We start from the raw sequence: 19182 nt of genomic DNA, 5'->3' as shown, positions 1-19182 counted from the left end.
CACAAAATTGTCTTGTGAGTCTTTATTTTCAAGGTACCATTTTGAAGCCATAGATTTTAGCATATCTGAATTGTATTTACTATGCTCAAATTGTCCCGATCTTTGCCTCTTTTTTCAAGACAGAGTCTTAGTATGTAGTTCAGGTTGACTTTGAAGTCTTGCTTAAGCTTTTCATCTGCTAGGATTATAGGAATGCATCACCACGTGCCTGGCTTGACTCCTGTTTTTGATATAGACCATTATCTTTGAGTCTTTGATACTCTTGTTATAAATCAAGATATTACAGGCTCATTGGGTTATTTTCTTTCCCAGACATAGAATTAATCTGTTCTTTAATGGTTCCTAGTTTCTTTTGGTGGGAAAACCTGTTTAGAGACTTCAGTGTGGGTGCCTGTTTATTGTTTCTTGGCTTTCTCAGTAAATGGAGCTTTTTCTCAGAGAAAGTGAGAGAAGTTGGAGCATATTATTTATAGTTCAAAGTTGATTATAGGGGTTTTTTTTGATAGTTATAAAAGTTTTGTCTTACACTGAAAATCTGTGTTCCTAATAACATTAAGAGAATTCCAGTATATATTTGCTTTTCATGTGTATGTGTGGAGAGAGAACTTATAGATAATGAAATAAGGAAGATGGCAGACGACAGATCCTGTGGGATTTTAAAAGCTATGGAAACTAGTCTGGTTTTATTCTCATTATAGTTTGAAGCTCCTGAAGAGTTCAAAGCAAGAAAATGACATGATTTAATTCACATTTTAGAAGAGCCTTTCTGATTTTTATAGAGAGAGTATATTGGAGGGAAATAAGACTTTAGGAAGCTAGGAGAACATAGTCTCTAGCGCAAGATGGTAGCTCATTCCAGCATTGTCAGCAATGGGGAGAAGTTGTTACGGTTTGGACCTGAAATGTCCCCCAAAGGCCATGTGCTAAGGGCTTGTTTGTCAGCCTGTGGTGCTGTGAGGTGTGGTCTAGTAAAAGGAAGTGAAGTCACTAGGAGTTTGCCCTTGAAGGTGACATTGACAGTCTGCCTCCTCTTCCCCCTCTTTTTTTTCCCCCTCTTTCTACCCTGCCCCTCATGCTTAACAGCCTCCATGAGGTGAGTAGGGTGAGTAGCTTTGCTCTAACACATGCTCCTCACCAGAATATTCTGCCTCACCACAGGCTCAGAAACAGCAGGTCAAGTGACCATGAAACTATAAAACAGACAAATTTTTCCTCCTTTCAATTGATATTCTTAGGTATTTTGTCTCAGCAATAGAAAATTGACTAAACAGAGAATTACACAGAATTGATGCTTGTTTTGAAATATAGTTGACAAAGCTGCTAGTGAAGAAGAAAAGAGAAACAATAATTCCTTGGTAGCAAAATACATTCTTTGACACAAAGGAAACCAATATTGAAATCTACTTTGTAGGAGGTGTTTTATAGTTGTTTCCTTGTGTAGTTGGCTAGAGCTTTTAAAGCCAACTAATGTATTATATATCCTCTGGCCATAGCTGATTTTGGCAAATTAAACTTGTATGGAATATGCTGATGAGGATTTTCTATTAATAAAGAAAAATACAAATATAAACTTAGCATGCCTTTTGTAAAATTAATTAAAAGAGTCTTGCCATCATTTTTTCTATGATTAAAGTTAATGTTACATTGAAATGTTATGTAGTGAAAATTGTGTCAAATTAGCTGCATTGTGTCAACTTTCTATTACTATAATACCTGAGATAATTGAGCTTATAAAGAGTAAAAGTTTATTTTGTCTTAGAGAGGGAGAGAGAGAAAGAGAGGATAAATATATATGAGATGTGCATTCATGCTGTGCACGTCATCCACATTTTCTCTCTTATTTACTTGTTGATTCTGTGCATCTTACAAGGCAACACTATAAAAAGTGTCAACAGCAGACTACTATTAGTTCATTGCCTGTTTACTACCATTCAGTGGTAATGTGAGTGCAATAATAGTAAGTACTGAGGACCTTTTATAGCAATTTGACAGAGTAGTGTTTTATATTTTGAATTCCATAGTATAAATTTGGTTTAATTATGTTTTTTAATTTATTTTTCCAATAATTAATTTTATTATAATATTGTATATGGTTTTAGAAACACTACTCAAATGTAGTCTTTTCTGCAATTCTTCTGTTTCAGGAAAAGTAGTTACTTCTTCTGAGGAGCCAAGTTTACTTGCACACATGCACACAAAAATTCATGCCTTAGTGATGTGTACTATACACTATAGTTTGTTCATTTTAAATACCTTGCTCCTAACATTATGTTTAGCATATTGTTAATGCTAAATTTAATGCATATTGTTAATGTAAATTTTCCCTGGATGAGTGAATGAATAAATGAATGAATGAATGAATGAGCAGGTCTAGCAAGGAAGGGAGAACTTTATCACTTATAAAAAACATTGGAGAAAATACAATGTAAGGGTAAGAAACCGCTCAAAGAGGAAAAGTAATTGGGATGGGGAAAGAAGGAAAGAAGGAAGGGAAAAGGAAAAGACATAGATTTGTATATATATGTATTAGATAGCTACAATGACTATACTACTAATGTATTAAGTATTGAAAAAACAGTTAATGTTCATATTTTAAGCAACTCTTTTGAAGGTAACAATATGCAATATTAAAACCATTGTCAAATTCCTACCATCTTGTTTTGTAAACCTATACTATTATTTTTTTAAACTTTATTTAAGGAGAAAAAGAAAAAAAAACAGAAAAAGTACAAGTTATACAGAATTTAAAAAAGTAAACAGGAAACCACTAGTTAATAGATTACATATTGTCATCTTAGAAATAGTTGTTCACATTACAAAATTAAAGCATATAAAATGGACATTCAAACAGTGAGACTGCAAACAGTTCAGTGATCCAACAAAAACTCAGTAGTATGGTTACCTATCTTATACGCTTAACTATACATGCAGTTATGTCCTTAGGAGCACATTCTTTACCTCTCTTTTTTACAATACATAACTACACATTTTGGGTTTTATTACTCCCACAGTTCTTATTACTTTTTTTTTGAAGAGAATAAAACCAAATGTGACATAACAAAACAGAGTCAGTCAAATCAAAAGGATGGACATAGCACATAATGTAAGAACAGAATACAAGGTGATCAACAATGGTTACCATAATGCCTCTTGCTATCTTAAAAAGAATTGCCTATATCATCAGTTATATTAAAATTGAACAAAACAGCAAAGAACAAAACCAATAAAACCAAAACATTGGAGACATTGCTGGACTTCAAAAGAAGATAATAGTCAAACCAGAATGGGCATCATAGTGAATCTTACTATCTTCACAGTTGTTGCATATACTCTCAAACTTGGTACTATCAAGCAAAACAGAATAGAGTAAAACCAGTCAAAACAAGATGGTGAGAGCAATACAGGGTGTCAAATTAAATTAACAGGAAATCAAAGTGGATTACTATAATATATCCTGCTATGTTTTATTTTTTCCTTAATTAAAAAGATAAAAATAAAAAAATAATTTAAAAAGGAGATTGAGATAAAAGAGGACATAACAACAAAACAGCACAGGTCAGAACATAACCATTCAAGCAAAATAGTGTTTCTCCACAAGATATCCCAACATAAAATTAGTTATTATAGTGTCTCTTGTAATCTTTGAGTATAACTTCGTATACTGTAGTATCAAACATATCACGACAATGTCAAACCATTCAACAGTATTACAGGGTTTTAGAACCAACTAACAGAAAATGAACATGATTTCTGTATTATCTCCTTGTCTATAAAAGTTTTTGTTTATATTATCACATATATTAAAATCCAATAAGATACAACATGTTACGACTGATGGAGACAGAAGAATAAAAGCTTGATGGGACTTCAAAACAAGATGATATTAAATCAGCACTAGCTATTATGATGTCTTGTTTTCTCCAAAATAGCTGTTCCTACCATCCAATCTTCTCTGCCTCATTTCTGTTGAGCTCTTTTTCTGTTGTTTGTTGTCAGTTTGTCTTCTTCATTTCTCTTTCTGTTCTATTCATTGTGGCCTCTCTGCCACTGTTTCTGGAATCTTGTTATTTTTCTCTTTTAGAGTGTCCTGCAGTATTATCAATAGAATTGAATTGGTGGTTGCAAATTCCCCTAGTTCCTCTTTATCCTGGAAGCACCTTGTTTCTCCATTAATTTCTAGGGACAGTTGTGCAGGATATATCAATCTTGACTGGAGGTTATGGTCTTTCAAAGCTTGAATTATTTCGCCCCATGCTCTTCGTGATTTGATGGCTTGTGCCACGAAGTCTGCTATAATTCTGAAGGGTGTTCCCTTGTAAGTGATCTATTTCTTGTCTCTGACAGCTTTTAATATTCTGTTCTTATATTGGATTTCTGGAATTTTGATTATTATATGCCTGAGTGTAGTTCTGTTTGGGTTCTAGGTGGCTGGGGTCCTGTATGTCTCATAGATCTGAGTATCTTTACCTTTTCCCATATTAGGGAAGTTCTCCTTGCTTATTTCTGTGAATAGCCTTTGCAGTTCATTTGTTTGTATTTCTGCTTCTTCCTTTACATTCTTAATTCTTAAGTTATTGATCCTCTTATCATCTTCTAGCCTTTGTATTGTTACTGCTTGTTTCTTTGTTATTTTTAAGAAGTTTTTCCTTTCATGCTCCCACATTGCAAATCTGTCCTCCAGTTCAGATAACCTATCCTTAGTTTCTTTCAAGCTATTATGCCAGCTTTCAGTGGAGTTTTTAGTTTCCTCGTAATCTCTTTGAACCTGCTTCATGTATTCTACTTTCTTTATTTTCCCCATCATACAGTTGTCCTCCTTTTTTTCTGTTTTTCCATTCCATCGTCTGTTTTTTTCTTGGGAGGTGCTTAGCATTTCATTAACTATTCTACTTATATCTTGCTTTACTTGGTTAAATAGTTCACTTTTGAACTCATCTATGAGGTCCCGGAGATATCGCTTTATGTCTGTTGGTGCCGTGTCTGATATTGCATTGTTTTCTGTCCTCATTCTCCTTTGTATTTACCTTTCCTGGATCAGTGTTCTTAAGATTGGGGACTGAGGACCCTTTCTTGATACTCCCTCTTTCCATATTTTTTGTTCCTTCCATACAAGCGTATATAGCAGGTCCAGTTTCTTTCTTTGTTGGTTAAAGATTGTTTGAATCGTGCTGGCTAGGTGTTCCTGCACACTGCAGTGTACTAAGGAGACACAGACCTGGGCAGCCTATGCTGAGCCTGCCCCTCCAGGTCAACCTGCTAAAGGCTTCCCTGCATTAGGGTACACTGCCAGGTGCAGGGACCTGGTTTGGGCTAGCCTGGTTTGGGTTAGTCTGCAGCATCACCCAGGTCAAGTGCTCCCTACCAATCCTGCTTGAGAGGGGAATATATGACTGAACTCACTGCAGCGTCCTGTTCCGGCTAGGGTCTGCCCGGTCCCACAGTGTCCTCTGTCAGAGCCTCCTAGTCTATGGAAGGGTCCCTGTTCCTCTCACTCACCGCAGGTCGATGCAGGGCTCCCCGCCAGCTCTGCTCCCAATTCGGTTTGCCAATTCCCGCTCTCAGACCTTTCACGTCTGTATCCTTGCTGTGCCGATTCAGATGCAGTGGCGGCGGCAGGAAATTCATGCCATGGTTTCCAGAGGCGTGGGTTCCAGCTTCCACACTGAGACTTTAGCTGTTCCATTCGTAGCACCGGGATTGCATTTCCAGTTGGTTTCTCTCAGCTTACTTTGTTCCTGGGTTGGCAGGATATATCTCCCCCTGCTTAGGACTCCCCACATTGCACCATTCCTGGAATCTAAGCTGGCTATCTAAGAGAGCCTCTGTAGCTGCTGTTATCTATCCACCACGTTCTCCCGGAAGCTGTATACTTTTATTGTATTGGGTTTGTTTTTGTTTTTTGTCCCTTTTGCTTTTTGTTTTTGTTTTCTATGTCTTTTTTCCTCTTAAATAAATTTTAAAAAACAAAAAGTAAATAAAAATAGAAAACCTGTCACATTTATATTTCTTAGTCTTTAACAACCTTATGAAAATTGTCTGCCCAAAGTTACCTGCTGGGTTCAGACTCTGGGCCTCCAGTGAGCTAAGCTGTTTGTCTAGGATCCACCCCACAAACTCTGTCGCCATCACTGCACTCAAACTGTCAACAAGGCACTTTGAAAAATAAGTGGAAAGCTCAATATTCAAATGGACAGTGGTCAGACCATGCTGGACCATGGAATTCTGACCTGCTGTCTCCAAAGTAACCAGCCTAAAAAGAAAGCCACACCCTCTATAGCAGTCACCCTGGATGGGTCAGCACAGGAAAGGAAATCAGCTGTCAGACCAATAATACAAAATCTGGCCACCTCTAGCCAGCCAGTATCCAACTTCCACTACCAACCGATTTCATTCACAGCATACTTGAAACCTTCCCTTTCCTATCAGCTCCTGAGTCTCTGCCAGTACAACTGAGGGGAGTGTGGATGAGTCCCTTGCTAGATCTCTATAAGCACAGCCTCTGCCTGTTCTCACTTGCATGTTCATTGTTTATTTTCATGTGTGTCTAAATCTGTTAAGAATATTTCACATATCCAAGTGATCAGATAGCAGGAGATAAAAAGAAAAGCATTGGAGAATAAATGATATCAGTAGTAATAAAATGCTATTGAATTCCACAGGAAACTATTGCTATTTGAAGCTGGTAGTTGGAGTGAAGGAATGAAGAAGAGGGATGGGCTGACACTTGACATTGTCACAGAAAATATAATGTGATTTGAGCTCTGAGAAGTATTAGGTTTCAGATAGGTAGAAGACACAGTTATGGGTAGGAAACATACTACTCAATGGTATTGTTAATGCTGTTTGGGTTTTTTTTATATAACTCTTGCTTTATACTTGTTTTGCAGACAATATATTTCAAAGGAATTCAAGCAGGGAAGGTTCCCTATTTTCCTCATGCAGATACTATCATTTACTCTATCTCTACAGCAATTTGTTTCCATGCAGTAAGTATAGCTTTTGAAAAGAGAAATAGAAGTTTGTTTTTAATTTACATTAATCCAATGAGGGAAAATAACAGCTTGGAAACATTTCAGTTTATCATATTTTATGTTTTTTTGTTGTTCTCCCAGCAAGATAGCTTAAATGTCACAAATCATAGTACCTATTAACATTGGCCAGGCCTTGTTTTATGAATAGATCAGTTTTTAGATTTAAAAAGAACACAATCTGCAGATAAATCCTTCCTCCGATACAGTGAATAGAACACTCAATTAATTATACTTCTTCAAGAAAAAATATACCTTGGGCATAAATATGAATGATTGCATTTTCTTCTCAACATTACTCAGAGAATGAAGATGAGGGAACAATTGGTTTAATAAAAGTTTTATTTAATCTCTTGGTATTGTGTAATGGTCATAAAGAGCTGTTGCAGTTTTGGGAGAGGTTTTATTTGCTCTTTTCTCACAGGAATGTTGCCACGTTGATGAACTAATGAAATCAGTAAAGGGTCACCTGTCTAATGGGTACTCAGTAAATACTAATGATAATTGATACTGACTGTTGATTTTATTATTTAAGGCATATTTTCAAAGATTGTTGATGACTTTTGACTTAAATACAAATACATATTTTTATATTATTGTTATTACCATCATTTGAAAAATATAATGAGCAGTAAATCTAGAGATAGACATTATTTTGTTGCCTTGGGCTGTAAATAATATTTGCATCTACTAAAAGAAATCTCAAATTGAATAATCTTAGGCCGTAATGGAAGTTCAGAACTTGCGACCATCTTACTGGAAGTTCCTTTTAAGGCTCACTAAGGGAAGGTAAGTGACAGAGATGTTTTGAATGCTTATAGAAGAACAGCAGCTTCTATAAAAGATTATGAAATATTTTGTTGTTTTGAGGGAATGTTCTTTCAGTGATAATGCAGATAGTCGTATATAAATCCAGTATTATCAACTTGATAAGAACTTCACGGGACATCCTGAAGTGAGCATTATTGTATTTTTCTTCATAATATTTTAGATATTTCAAGTGTTCTAGAGTAACATCATTGATTTCTCAACTGTTAATTAATTGCTCCATAATACTGAAGCCTACTTTTTTGAATTTTGGATCTTTTTGATTAAAAATATTAAGCAGATTTATTAAAATGGTTCATATCTATAATTAATTGATTTCTGTTTTGGAAAAATAATCATCTTCCATTGACTGATATTTTAAGTTTACTTTCTTCTACCTTTCCTGTCATATTCATTTCCTCTCCATCCTTTTCTCTTCCCCTAGCATCCTCCTCTCCCTCCTCCCTCAACCTTTTCCTCTCTTCCTCCTCTTCCTTTTCTTTTCCCTCTCCTTTCTTCTCTCTCCTTTCCTTCCTATTTCGCTTTCCTTTCTCCTTCTCCTCCTCCTCCTCTTTTTTTTTTTTTTTTCTATTGCTAATCTAATTTGGGGGAAGACAGTCTAACCTAACAGAAAAAACATGGGGTTTAGAGTCACACAGACCTAAGTTTGACTGCAACATTGATACTTTAGTCATTTTTCTGTGGGAAACTTACTTACTTTGACTAAGTTTCTTTCTGTCTATAATGAAGTGATAATTTGCATTGTCTTAGTCTGTTTAGTGTTGTTATAATGGAATACCTGATACAGTAATGCAGAAAGAAAAGAGGCTAATTTGGCTCATGATTCTAGTAGCCAGGAGGTTTAGACAAACATCATGACATTGGCATTCTGGGAGGTCTTCTGACTGTGTAACAGTATGGCAGAGAACAAGAAAGGGAATTGGCCACATGTACAGGGAAAAATCATGGTGTGCCTTGTTTCATAGTAATTTGTATTTGTGGGAATTAAACCGGTCGTCCAGGACCCAAAATACTCTGCAAAACTAGCTTCCATTTTTGAGAGTGGAGACTCTGTGACCTATTTTCCTTATACTAGGCCCTACCAATTAAAAGTTCCACCACTTCAATTCTGCTACACTGGGATCAGTGTTCTAGTACATGAACCTTAGGGGGACAAACCATATCCCAACGATAGCCCATCCAAAGTATGATTGTGGCACATTTAGGATGTTTAACAACAGCAGTAATAATAGCAGGTACTTACATAGTACAATATCCCACATACAGTTTTAAGATACAAATTTAGGTTACCTCTATTTTAATCCTTAAAATGGTTTCCTGAGATAGGTACTGTTGTTATCTTTATTTTACATACAAAGAAACTTAGGATCACAGAGAGGTTATGTGATTTGCCAGAGTCATACTGCTAATAAACGAAAGAGCTGGGATACAAACCAGGAAGTCTGACTTCAGAATCCATTGTCTATTGTTTCATCTTTTTTTGTGTGTCATAAAATGTTCTTCACATTAATGAGTCTTACCAGTTCATTTTTCTGGAAGTGAACTTACTTTGGAAAAGAACTAAAAGTCACATTTATTGGCTCTTGGAATAATGATGCTGGCCAGTGATTCAAAACTAATTTTCCTTTATCCTTTCCTCCAGAAAGGAAATGCTTGTAAGTAGGAAAAGAGGCATGAAAGATCTATCCTGTATGTTATCTAAATGTGTGCCTCTTAAAAATTTGTATCTTTTAGTTAGGTGAGGAGTAACATAAGGCTCTACTTTTACTCTGTTATATTTACTAGAAATTAAGAGCCTTATGCTTGGTACTTTTTAATCATGACACATTTGCATATTTGGAAGTGTTTTATTATGATTTTGAGATACTACAATCTCAATTATGAGAGAAATTACATTTAATACCTTTGTTCCATTGATAAATGTTAGTTTCTTCATTGTTTAGTTTCCTGTGGTTTTATTTACCAGGGAAATACTAATGAGTGAAATTTTCTATTTGAGATAATGTAGTAAAATGAACTCCAGAAAGATTTGAAATAATGGTTGCAATCTGTGGTTTGGGGTATAAGAATCATCTCTTTAAATAAAATACAGTGAATCCTAGACAGTGCATTACCCATATGACCTAAATCTGTCAGAGTTTAGATCATTGACCATGGTAAGCTCTTTCTGTTCTCCATTTTAGGAAAACAGAGCCAATAAAGTGAACCACTTTATTTTATAATGTTTGCTAAATATTTCTTCATTGTGTCTTCTGTTTTACAGATTTGCTGTAATGAATCGAAAAGTCCTTGATGTTTTTGGTACAGATGCATCTAAATATTTTCAGGATTTCACCCCCAGATTGGATCCAAGATACACAGTTGAAACACCAGAATTACCCATAGAGTTTTCTTGAAGACGACTATAAGTTATTAATGTGACTATACGTCTCATCATTTTATTTTGAAGAGTTAATTATGTTTAACACGAAGAAGGGGGCCCAAGCTCAAACTTCAGTGTTACTTCATTTGGAGATTTTTGTTGTTATTGATGTTTTATTACCAATCAGAAATACAGAAGCTTTTTTAGGAAGGTGTTGCTTAATAATTAAGCTTCCTCTATAGCCAGAATCTAATTCTGAATCACAATAGTGATTAACATTATGATGTTATTATTGATTAAATTATGTCCACAAAATATTGAGTGATATATGTAGAGTACACTTAAAATTACTTTAAAAGATACCATTGTTTCATTCCAATGTAATTCCTGGTTAAAACTAAGAATGTTTCTACATGTTAGGATTTACAAAGGGTCATGGGTACATGAATTTGGTCTTTATCTTTTTAATTTGAATTGTTACTTGTAAAGGTGGAATATTAGCTTTGAAAGAATCTTCATGGGCAATGCTGCTTTAGTACAGAGCAATGTAATTGGAGAAAGCAGCCACTTATATTTCAGGGATGTAAAAATGGATCTCACCCATATAGGTGAATGTTGTTATATCCGTGCTCTTTATGTCAATTGATATGACCATCTCTCCCTACCAGATAAACTGTTTGTTGGCCCAGTGAACCTACATATTAATGAGTTAGGAACAAATGGAAATCTACACATCTGATACAGTTAAAATGTATGTTTTAATCTTTTACAATAGGATTACACTTGAATATTTAAAAACAAATCTTTTAAACCTATAGAAATATTATATTTTTTTCATTTATAGAGACTGAATTCTTTATTGTTCAGTTTGTGTGCTATTGTTGTTTTGGAAGACATCAGAGTCCTATAGGTTGAAACAATTTTTGGCAAGTTTAGCAGTTTGTACCTTCACATCTGTTTCTCCTAAACAATGGATATTTTACAACTAAAAATAATATTCAAATCCAGTGGTTATTAAAAAGTGTTATATTGTTAATTAGATTCGTGTTCTCCAGTTTACTTTTCAGAAATCACTGTCATTCTTTTTACTCTGATTAAAGAAGCAATAAAATAGTCACTGCTGATTATAAAGTAATTCAGAAAGCTGATTGAAGTATGATAACTATTTCAAGTTTTTCAGGGAGAGGTTATGTATCTCTAAATAAGAAACTAAAATGGTTGTAATGTCTACAGTTAAGGTAACATATAAGAAAGGTGGTATTTTTAAAAATAGATTTTGTTGCTAAATTTTAGGCCATTGTAAATTCAGTACAATTTGTGTTACAGCAGGAATTGTAATCCAGGTGTTAAAAGTGTTTAATCTCATATTTGATTTCATCAAGCATTGCATACTGCGGTTTGTGTGCAGTCTTATCCTTGGTTGCTATGGCAAGTTGAAATCCAACAAAAAGACAAACTCCAGTATTTGGTAACAAAGAGCTGCTTTTTGTCAAAATTTCATGTTGTGATTGACTTTTTAGAGTAGAATTGTCTCTGTGGCAATACTGTTAAAAGATCATTTTGGTTTCAGACTTCAACTTTGATAAATAAGTATAATTTTAAGTTTTCACTGGAATCAAAATGATGATTGGTGCTGTGTTTACTTTTTTTAAATGAAGTATTAAAGCACTGAAAAAGCACAGCTACCTGCACCTCATTTTTTTTCTGTTCAGAATTTATGTTTATAATATTTTTCCTCTTAGGTTAAAAACACATTTCAATCCATAAGTTATTATTTTCATTGACATTTCATTGACATTTTCATTGACATTGTGATATTGAAAGACAATTTCTGTAAGATTGCATAGTAAAAACCTGCTGGTCAAAAACTGCATTTCTATGAGATTTTTTTTATCAGATTGTACTTAGTTTTTTTTATTTTATGTAAAATGACCATTAATGAAGACAGCTGTAGAGAATGTTTAGCTTGAATGGGTACTTAGCTAGTTTCAGGGGTGAATCAAGAAGTTCAGTTTGATCTCACTAGGACAAATTTCTAGCAAACAAGAAAAAATCGTATTCCTGAAAGACAAAGTGAATCTTTCTACCTCTTTTCAGGGATTGATTGTCAGTTAGTTGGCCTCAGAAATAAAGTGAAATAGCTGTCTCCCTTCCAAAACACATCATTAAGTTTATTTAAATTGTGAAGAAATCATATCTGGTAAGTTTTCACCAAAAATGGTGGTAATAAACAGTAACTTGCCCCTTAATCTTTCTAGCATCTCTATGTGAACTGAAAACAGCGCATTTAAAGCAACAGTATTGAGCTCGTTTTCTTGTAGTTTTTGTATTAATAAAATCCAACAGCCAGTACCAATCAAGATTGAGATCAGAAAATAATAAATTATCCTAATTGTATTAGATTTTTACAAGTTTTTATTAGCTACTTTCAGTACCACTCATTTCTGAAGTATCTTTGCTTCTTTTTTTTTCATAAATTCAATATTGATTCTGTAATTTTTTTCACGATACCTACTTTTTTCTTTGTTTATTGTTTGATCAGTTGTTGCTTAATTTATAATTTTATCAATTTATGTTTGCTGTCAGATTTTATAATCCTCTTTTATCCAAAATGAACATATATTTTATGATACAACCCAGAATTGTTGGGTTGTATGGGTTACACAGTATTTTCTGGTTGCAACCGAGTATACATCTCCCTGTAGATTCTAAACTGTCATTTGACCTAGATAATAATGCCCTACCCACCAACCCCAAGTTCTACTTGTTTTGTATCGTATTCCCAAGTTTCAAACTCCATTGCTGGTGGATAGGTAATAAAAGTGTCTTTAATGCTCAAGGAACTTTAACACCAGTGTCAAATCCCTCCTGTGGTGGTGGTTGAGAGGCCTCTTGGCAGCAAGGAAGTGCCCACTGGGAACAAGAACCCAGATGTTCTTGATGTGTTTGGAGCAGAGAAGCCAGCAACTCAAGAGATTCATTTAATTCTGCTTATGATTTATTTTCATACAAATCTCAAGTAGTTTGATACAGCAACAAAGTTGTTCTTCACTCCATAAAAGCAAAAGTACTCATTTCTAAATTGTGGCCTTGTTCACTTAATAAACTTTATCTCTCTTAACTCCTTGACCTCAGCTGTTGCTGCTTATGTCCTAAGTATTCATTTTAACTTCATGAAGAATTTCGATAACTGAAAATGAATGATTAAGAAAAAAATTCAGAAAAGTAAATGGACGATTGTTCTGAAGCTGACCTTGCTTTTAATTTCCCTCCCCTCTGTCTCTTTTGCTATCACTGTATCATCTCTCTCTCTCCCTCTGTCTCCCTCCCTCTCCCTGTTCCTCTCTCTGATCCTCTCCCTCTCCTATACCTCTCTGTCTCCTTCTCTCTTTTTCTCTCCCTCCTGCCTTCCCATCCCCAGCCCAGCCAGCCTTAGAATCTTTACACTTGATCTCTTGTTCCTTTGCCCTTCTTCAGCTTTCTGGTGTTACTTTGTGCTCCTTGAAATCAAGAGCTCCTATGCATCCTTTGATTCTAGCTGATCAAGTGAGGATTTCTACAGGGGTGGTAATAATGAAATAAATGACATAAACATTTCTAGGAGCACTGACTTTTTTAAATAGATGGTATATAGGATAATTGCATGTGAGAGCAAAAATGTTCTAAGTCTTTCACATCATTGATTTTTTCTTGTTCATATACTTTTCCAACAAGCCTTTCCTAAAAGGATGTTCATGTGACCCAGTTTTAGCTGATACGGTGTAACAGAAAATCTGAAACAATCTTAGAATTGCCCCTCCTCACTTAAAGGAAAGTTCCTTTCAGTGCCTTCTTTTCTTGTTTAGGACATCACTTGTTATTTGGTCTACATCTGTAGCAACAATCTTACATGTATGAGGTGAGGTGTACAAAGCTGAAAAACCACTATATTAAAGATGTCAAAGGGCTGGGGATTTAGCTCAGCACCTGCCTGGCAAGTGTGAGGTCGTGAGTTTGATCCCCAATGCCACCAAAATAAAAAAAAAAAAAAAGATGTCAAAGGAAAAAATTTTTAGCCACTGATTTGATGCCAGTAACCACAGATGAAACATTTTAAGAAAACAAACTTCTCTCACTTAAGAACTCTTTAAGTTTTCTTTTAACTTTCCACTTAAGAAACATTTCTTACTGACACATTGCCATTCCATATAGATCAGGCCTGTGTTTTATTTCCCATTCTCTCTTCCACTTGTTACAGGCAGCTGAGTTGGATGAAAATATTACAGGCAGGCAGACAGGGCTAGAGCCTCCCTCCAGCCAGTGCAGAAGGCCAGATACCTTGCAACCTTGAAGGAGACAAACACCTCCTGCTGTGGGCCAGATCTTAATAGAAGATCAAGCAAATACACTCCCATCCTAAGGATTGATAATCTAAGAAGTTCTCTATCATCTTGAAGCCAGGAGTCACCATCCCAATCCCCTACAGGAAGAGTCACTGCTCTTTAAGCATGCCTACTTGCTATGTGACTCGCTTTTCCATTTGTCCCTGATTTGGTCAGTTTTACCTGAACAATTAAATTTACTGGTTGACCATAGCTGCGTCCCACCTTATACCCGTCTACTTCGGGAGTTCCCAGTTTTCCCCACCTTGGACCCATCTCACCTCATGATTTTGCTGTAAAATTCCCTAGAAGAGACAAGAGTCTTTGGCAACCTACTAGGGACCCCTTCTGTCTCTCTCCCAAAAAGAAGCTTGCTTTCTCTCAATAAATATATTCTCTTAACCTCTGCTGTTCCTAAAATTCATTCTTCGGTTTTAGAGAACACAGACTACACTGGAATGTCTAGTAGGTTGGGATTTTCATTTTCCTATGTCACACTGATTTGGAAAACTTCCATTCTGTCTTTTCCTCCTCTTTACCTCTTCATTGCTCATCTTTTAAAAATTATAGCTGCCAGTTTAAAAACATTAGTCCATCAAGCCAAGTCTGCCAGATATCTTCAAAATAAAACAGACTTTAGGGATATTTAAGTAGGTATGCTAAAATTCTGAATTTTTCACTCAGTTATTATGGTGTGATAGCAAGGTGCCTTCACCTTAAGTAAATTTCCTAAATCTACCTTCTTGCAGATTACAAATCTATGTTAAATTCTGTCTTTTGCCCTTTACAACCTTTATGGTTAAGATGATTATATGAATGGCATCTGTCTTTCCTTGTCACTGGAACAGAATACCTGACATCTTCAACTTAAAGGAGCAGAGTTTGGTTTGGCTCACACTTTTAGTCCATAGTTGGCCAGCTCCAAGGCAGAAAGGCATGGTGGAAGGCCCAGAATAGGAAAGCTGCTCATGTCATAGCCAGGAAACAGAGTGAAGAGAGGACCCACAGGAGGATGATGCACCCTGCCAGGTCACACAACTCAATGGCTTACTTCTTCCCATCAGGCCCTGCTGCCTAACATCACATTTAGCTGTAGTCTCCCATGGTTCAGTCACCTTTCAAAAGTCCCCACTGAGCACATGTGGCTCTTAGGGGACATCTATATATAGACCATAATGGTATCAAAGTACTAGATACTTGTGTTATTTTGCAAGGAGCATTTCCCCCATTCTTTCCCACAGCTGTGGCTTTTCAGGCAAAGAAAACTGGATGGATCTGGCTGATGTAAAACTGGCAGTATATTCCAACCAGAGAAATACAAAGAGTCCAAAGGGACCATTTCCACCTGGCTGGGTGTATTTTTGCATCCCCAAATATATGTTCTATACCAGCTGTGTTGTGACAATGGGTATGTAGCAAGCAAACATGATAGTTTGCTGAGGTTTTTGGAGCATTATTCAGAAGCAGTGTGTTCTGGACTCATGACACTATACACCAAACTTCTATGCTTGGTTATTGTTTCCACTGTGTATACATTTGGCTCATGATACAGTGAGAATTTCTGCTCTTCTCAATTCCTAATATGGCACCATTTGCAGACTTAATTCCCACTAAAGAGGCTCTTCTGGGTACAGTAGTCGAAGCATATTCAATTTGGATGTTTACCATCCAAATGGCTGAAAGTACTCAGTGAAACGCTCTAATCTTACTTTGCCATCCTCACCCAGAAGGCTTTGGTCTGATCTTTTATCTCTGTTTTTATTTCCATTTGATTCTGATAAGCACTATATTCACCTGTTGCTCTTTAAATTGTGGTTGTTTTAAGAGCAGAGAGGCTCTATAGCTCATCCTGGGTCTCAGTACCTATGTGAAACCTCTATACATGGGGAATAAAGTTAGAGTGGGAGATATTCTCAGACTCAGCCTGTTAAATGGCTGCTAACTTTATGATCTACCAACTTAAACTCTACCTTTAGCTATCCCTATGAAAATCTGGAAAATATTATCCTTACAAATGATTTTGTAAATACTCCAGGAAATTGGCTCCTACCACTATCCCAGCTACTACTAGAGCCAATTTGGCTTGAGGTCTTACACACATGATTTGTAATCTGTTTCATTTGTTTGTTTTTTCATGGCAGAGCTGGAATTCTGGATTGTTTTCCACTTAAAACCTGCCAAAGCCAAACCAGAAGTAGACAGGCTGGGATACAAGACTTTCTTCCCACCCAGTTTCACAGGGTAAAATTACAGTTTTCACAGAATTGCATTTTGTGTTTGGCTTTTCAGTCACATATTGTGATTTTTTTTTCTATAACAAGATCTTAGCTATTAGAAAGTGAAGGTTGAGATCACTTACCAATATAGGCTGGGCTCCAACAAGTGACTTTTGATACTCATTTTTAGGGGCAAAGGAAAGTATATAGCAGGAGAGCCTCTCTTACATTGCAGGTTATTTGTATCACTTTCATTTCTCACACCCTGTGAGGTAGGCATTATTTTGTTTCACCTCTCAGAGGATATTAAAGAAGCTGGGAATTTGCTCAAGTGTACAGAACTGGAATTTGAACTCAGATCTTCACAAGTTGAAATTTTAAACTGATTTGGCATCTTTTACCTGCTCCCCTTAAAAATATTCATGTAACATTGAAATAAAAAAAAACTGCCTCCAAAAGTAGTTTTGATATGAAGTTTGTTATGTAGTGTCATGAGTCCAGAACACACTGCTTCTGACTAGTGCTCCAAACCCTCAGTCTACATAGAACCGAAACTAGCACTTACTTTCTCACCTAAAATCACTTGAAAACATGACTGTTAGCGGTTTCTAGACACCAGGCACTGAGCAGCATGTTTTAGAGCTGTGACCCCTAAAACAAGAACCACAAATGAACAGAATCTTGATTGCTGTAGCCAGCACCAGGAGACAGATTCCAAATGGCAGGTCAAGTGAGAGGTAAGGCAGAGTCCAGAGCTTTTCCTGAGTTAAGAAAATAGAGCTGAAAGTCCACACAAGCCAAAATGGATGAAGTTCAAAATGCAAGTAGAGCCCCAAGGAGCAGAGAGCTAAACAGAAAGGAAGCTTGGTGATCTAATGGATCTCCCGCAGTACCTACACTGTGTACTTAGTGCTTGCATGGGAAAATGCGTAAGGCAGGATAAAGGATCATCTGAATGGAGCTGAGGGAACTGATCACTGAATTTGAGGTGGGAGAATAGGGCATGGCAACTTGGCTGGGGCAGATAGGGGTGACCTGTACGAAGATGGGCAGACAGAACAGTGGCTCCTGACCTTGCCGCTGACACCAGTCAAACAGACTGTCTTCAGTTCTGGCATGGTAATCCAACCCTGCACCTGACACCAATCTGCTAGATGAGATCTGGCACGTTTTTCATAAAACATGGTGACGGTTAAGCTCATGGCTGCTGTGAGCCTCAAATAAATGTTAAACTTTCAGCCTCATCAATTGTTCTACCCAGTTCTTTGAAAAATAACAAAGCCTGGAGAGGACTGACTGATCAAAAGACCCACTAACAAATTCACATAAAGCCCTGAATGGTTCATGTGCTAGCCAGAGTAAGAACTTGCTTAAAGGGCCTGGGGTACTCAGAAAAATAATGAGGGGAACAAAATTAACCCTAGATGGAAAGCTGTCCATATCTTACCTGTTGAAGCTGGAATTTTAGTCTGTTTCAAAAATACTCTCCTAAAACAAACTAGAGAAAATTTTATGGAACATAAAATACTCGATTTCTGTATAAACAGAAGTATTTGACATCTAATCAAATTTTACCAGATAGGTAGAAACACAGAAGATACAAACCATAAGGTGAAGTAAGAAATACAAATAAACTCAGTGCTGAGAGAATCAACAGAATTGATACAAAAGCACATTATAACTGTGTCATAGGAAGATCAAGGTTGAGAAAGTGGGACCAAGAGTGCGGGTGGAGGTAAAAAATATGTAAGAATCGTAAAATATAAGAGAGAAAAAATACACAGAGTCTATATTTTTAAAAATGCACTGTGTGGTATTAAGAAGTTAGATACTAAAAGAAAAGATTATAGAACTTGAAGATACTATACTAGAAACAAAGGAACACTGAGCAGAGCCTCAGTAAGCTGAGGGTGTGCTTGAAGCAGGCTGTTAAACACAGGACTGAAACCCTCAACCCAAATGTAGGTGTAGGGAACCAGGATACAGGCAAAATGCCTGAACACATACTGGCAATTTTCATTTTTTTTTCTCAAATTTGATGAGAGCCAGAAACACATTAGTTCAAGAAGCTCAGTGAACCAAGTACAAGAAACCTGAAGAAAACTACATCAAGGTATGTCTTAATCAAAACTTTTAATTGAGCTATAAAATATTATATCAGGGAGAAAAGACATGCTATATAGAGAGAATGCCAAATAAAAATGACAGCAACATACTCATTAAAAGTGATGGAAACCAGAAGACAGTGGAGCAACATCTGTTGTTAGTAAAAGGCAGAAGAAAATCTAAACATCCATTCATTTGCCAGGTGTGGTGACTCAGTCCTTTAACTCCAGCACTTGGGTGACTGAGGCAGGAGAGTCACTGTGACTTTGAGGCCAGCTGGA

At 36.2% G+C, this 19182-nt stretch overlaps 1 protein-coding gene across 1 annotated transcript in view; it reads left to right on the top strand.

Moving 5' to 3' along the window:
• Positions 1–13347, top strand: part of Tmem135 (transmembrane protein 135) — a 271301-nt gene extending 257954 nt beyond the window's left edge. Inside the window, exons 13-15 of the mRNA XM_063256292.1 lie at positions 6888–6986; positions 7750–7817; positions 10120–13347. Coding sequence (XP_063112362.1) covers positions 6888–6986; positions 7750–7817; positions 10120–10252 — 300 coding nt within the window. The 3' untranslated portion in view covers positions 10253–13347. The remainder of the gene's footprint in view (positions 1–6887; positions 6987–7749; positions 7818–10119) is intronic.
• The last annotated feature ends 5835 nt before the right edge of the window (positions 13348–19182 follow it).

Source organism: Cavia porcellus, unplaced genomic scaffold (assembly GCF_034190915.1).
Source record: "Cavia porcellus strain 051 isolate PalLab524CR breed Dunkin Hartley unplaced genomic scaffold, mCavPor4.1 scaffold_9, whole genome shotgun sequence".
Lineage (NCBI taxonomy): Eukaryota > Metazoa > Chordata > Mammalia > Rodentia > Caviidae > Cavia > Cavia porcellus.
Note: the sequence above shows the minus strand (reverse complement) of the source record. Positions and strands in the feature narration are given on the sequence as shown.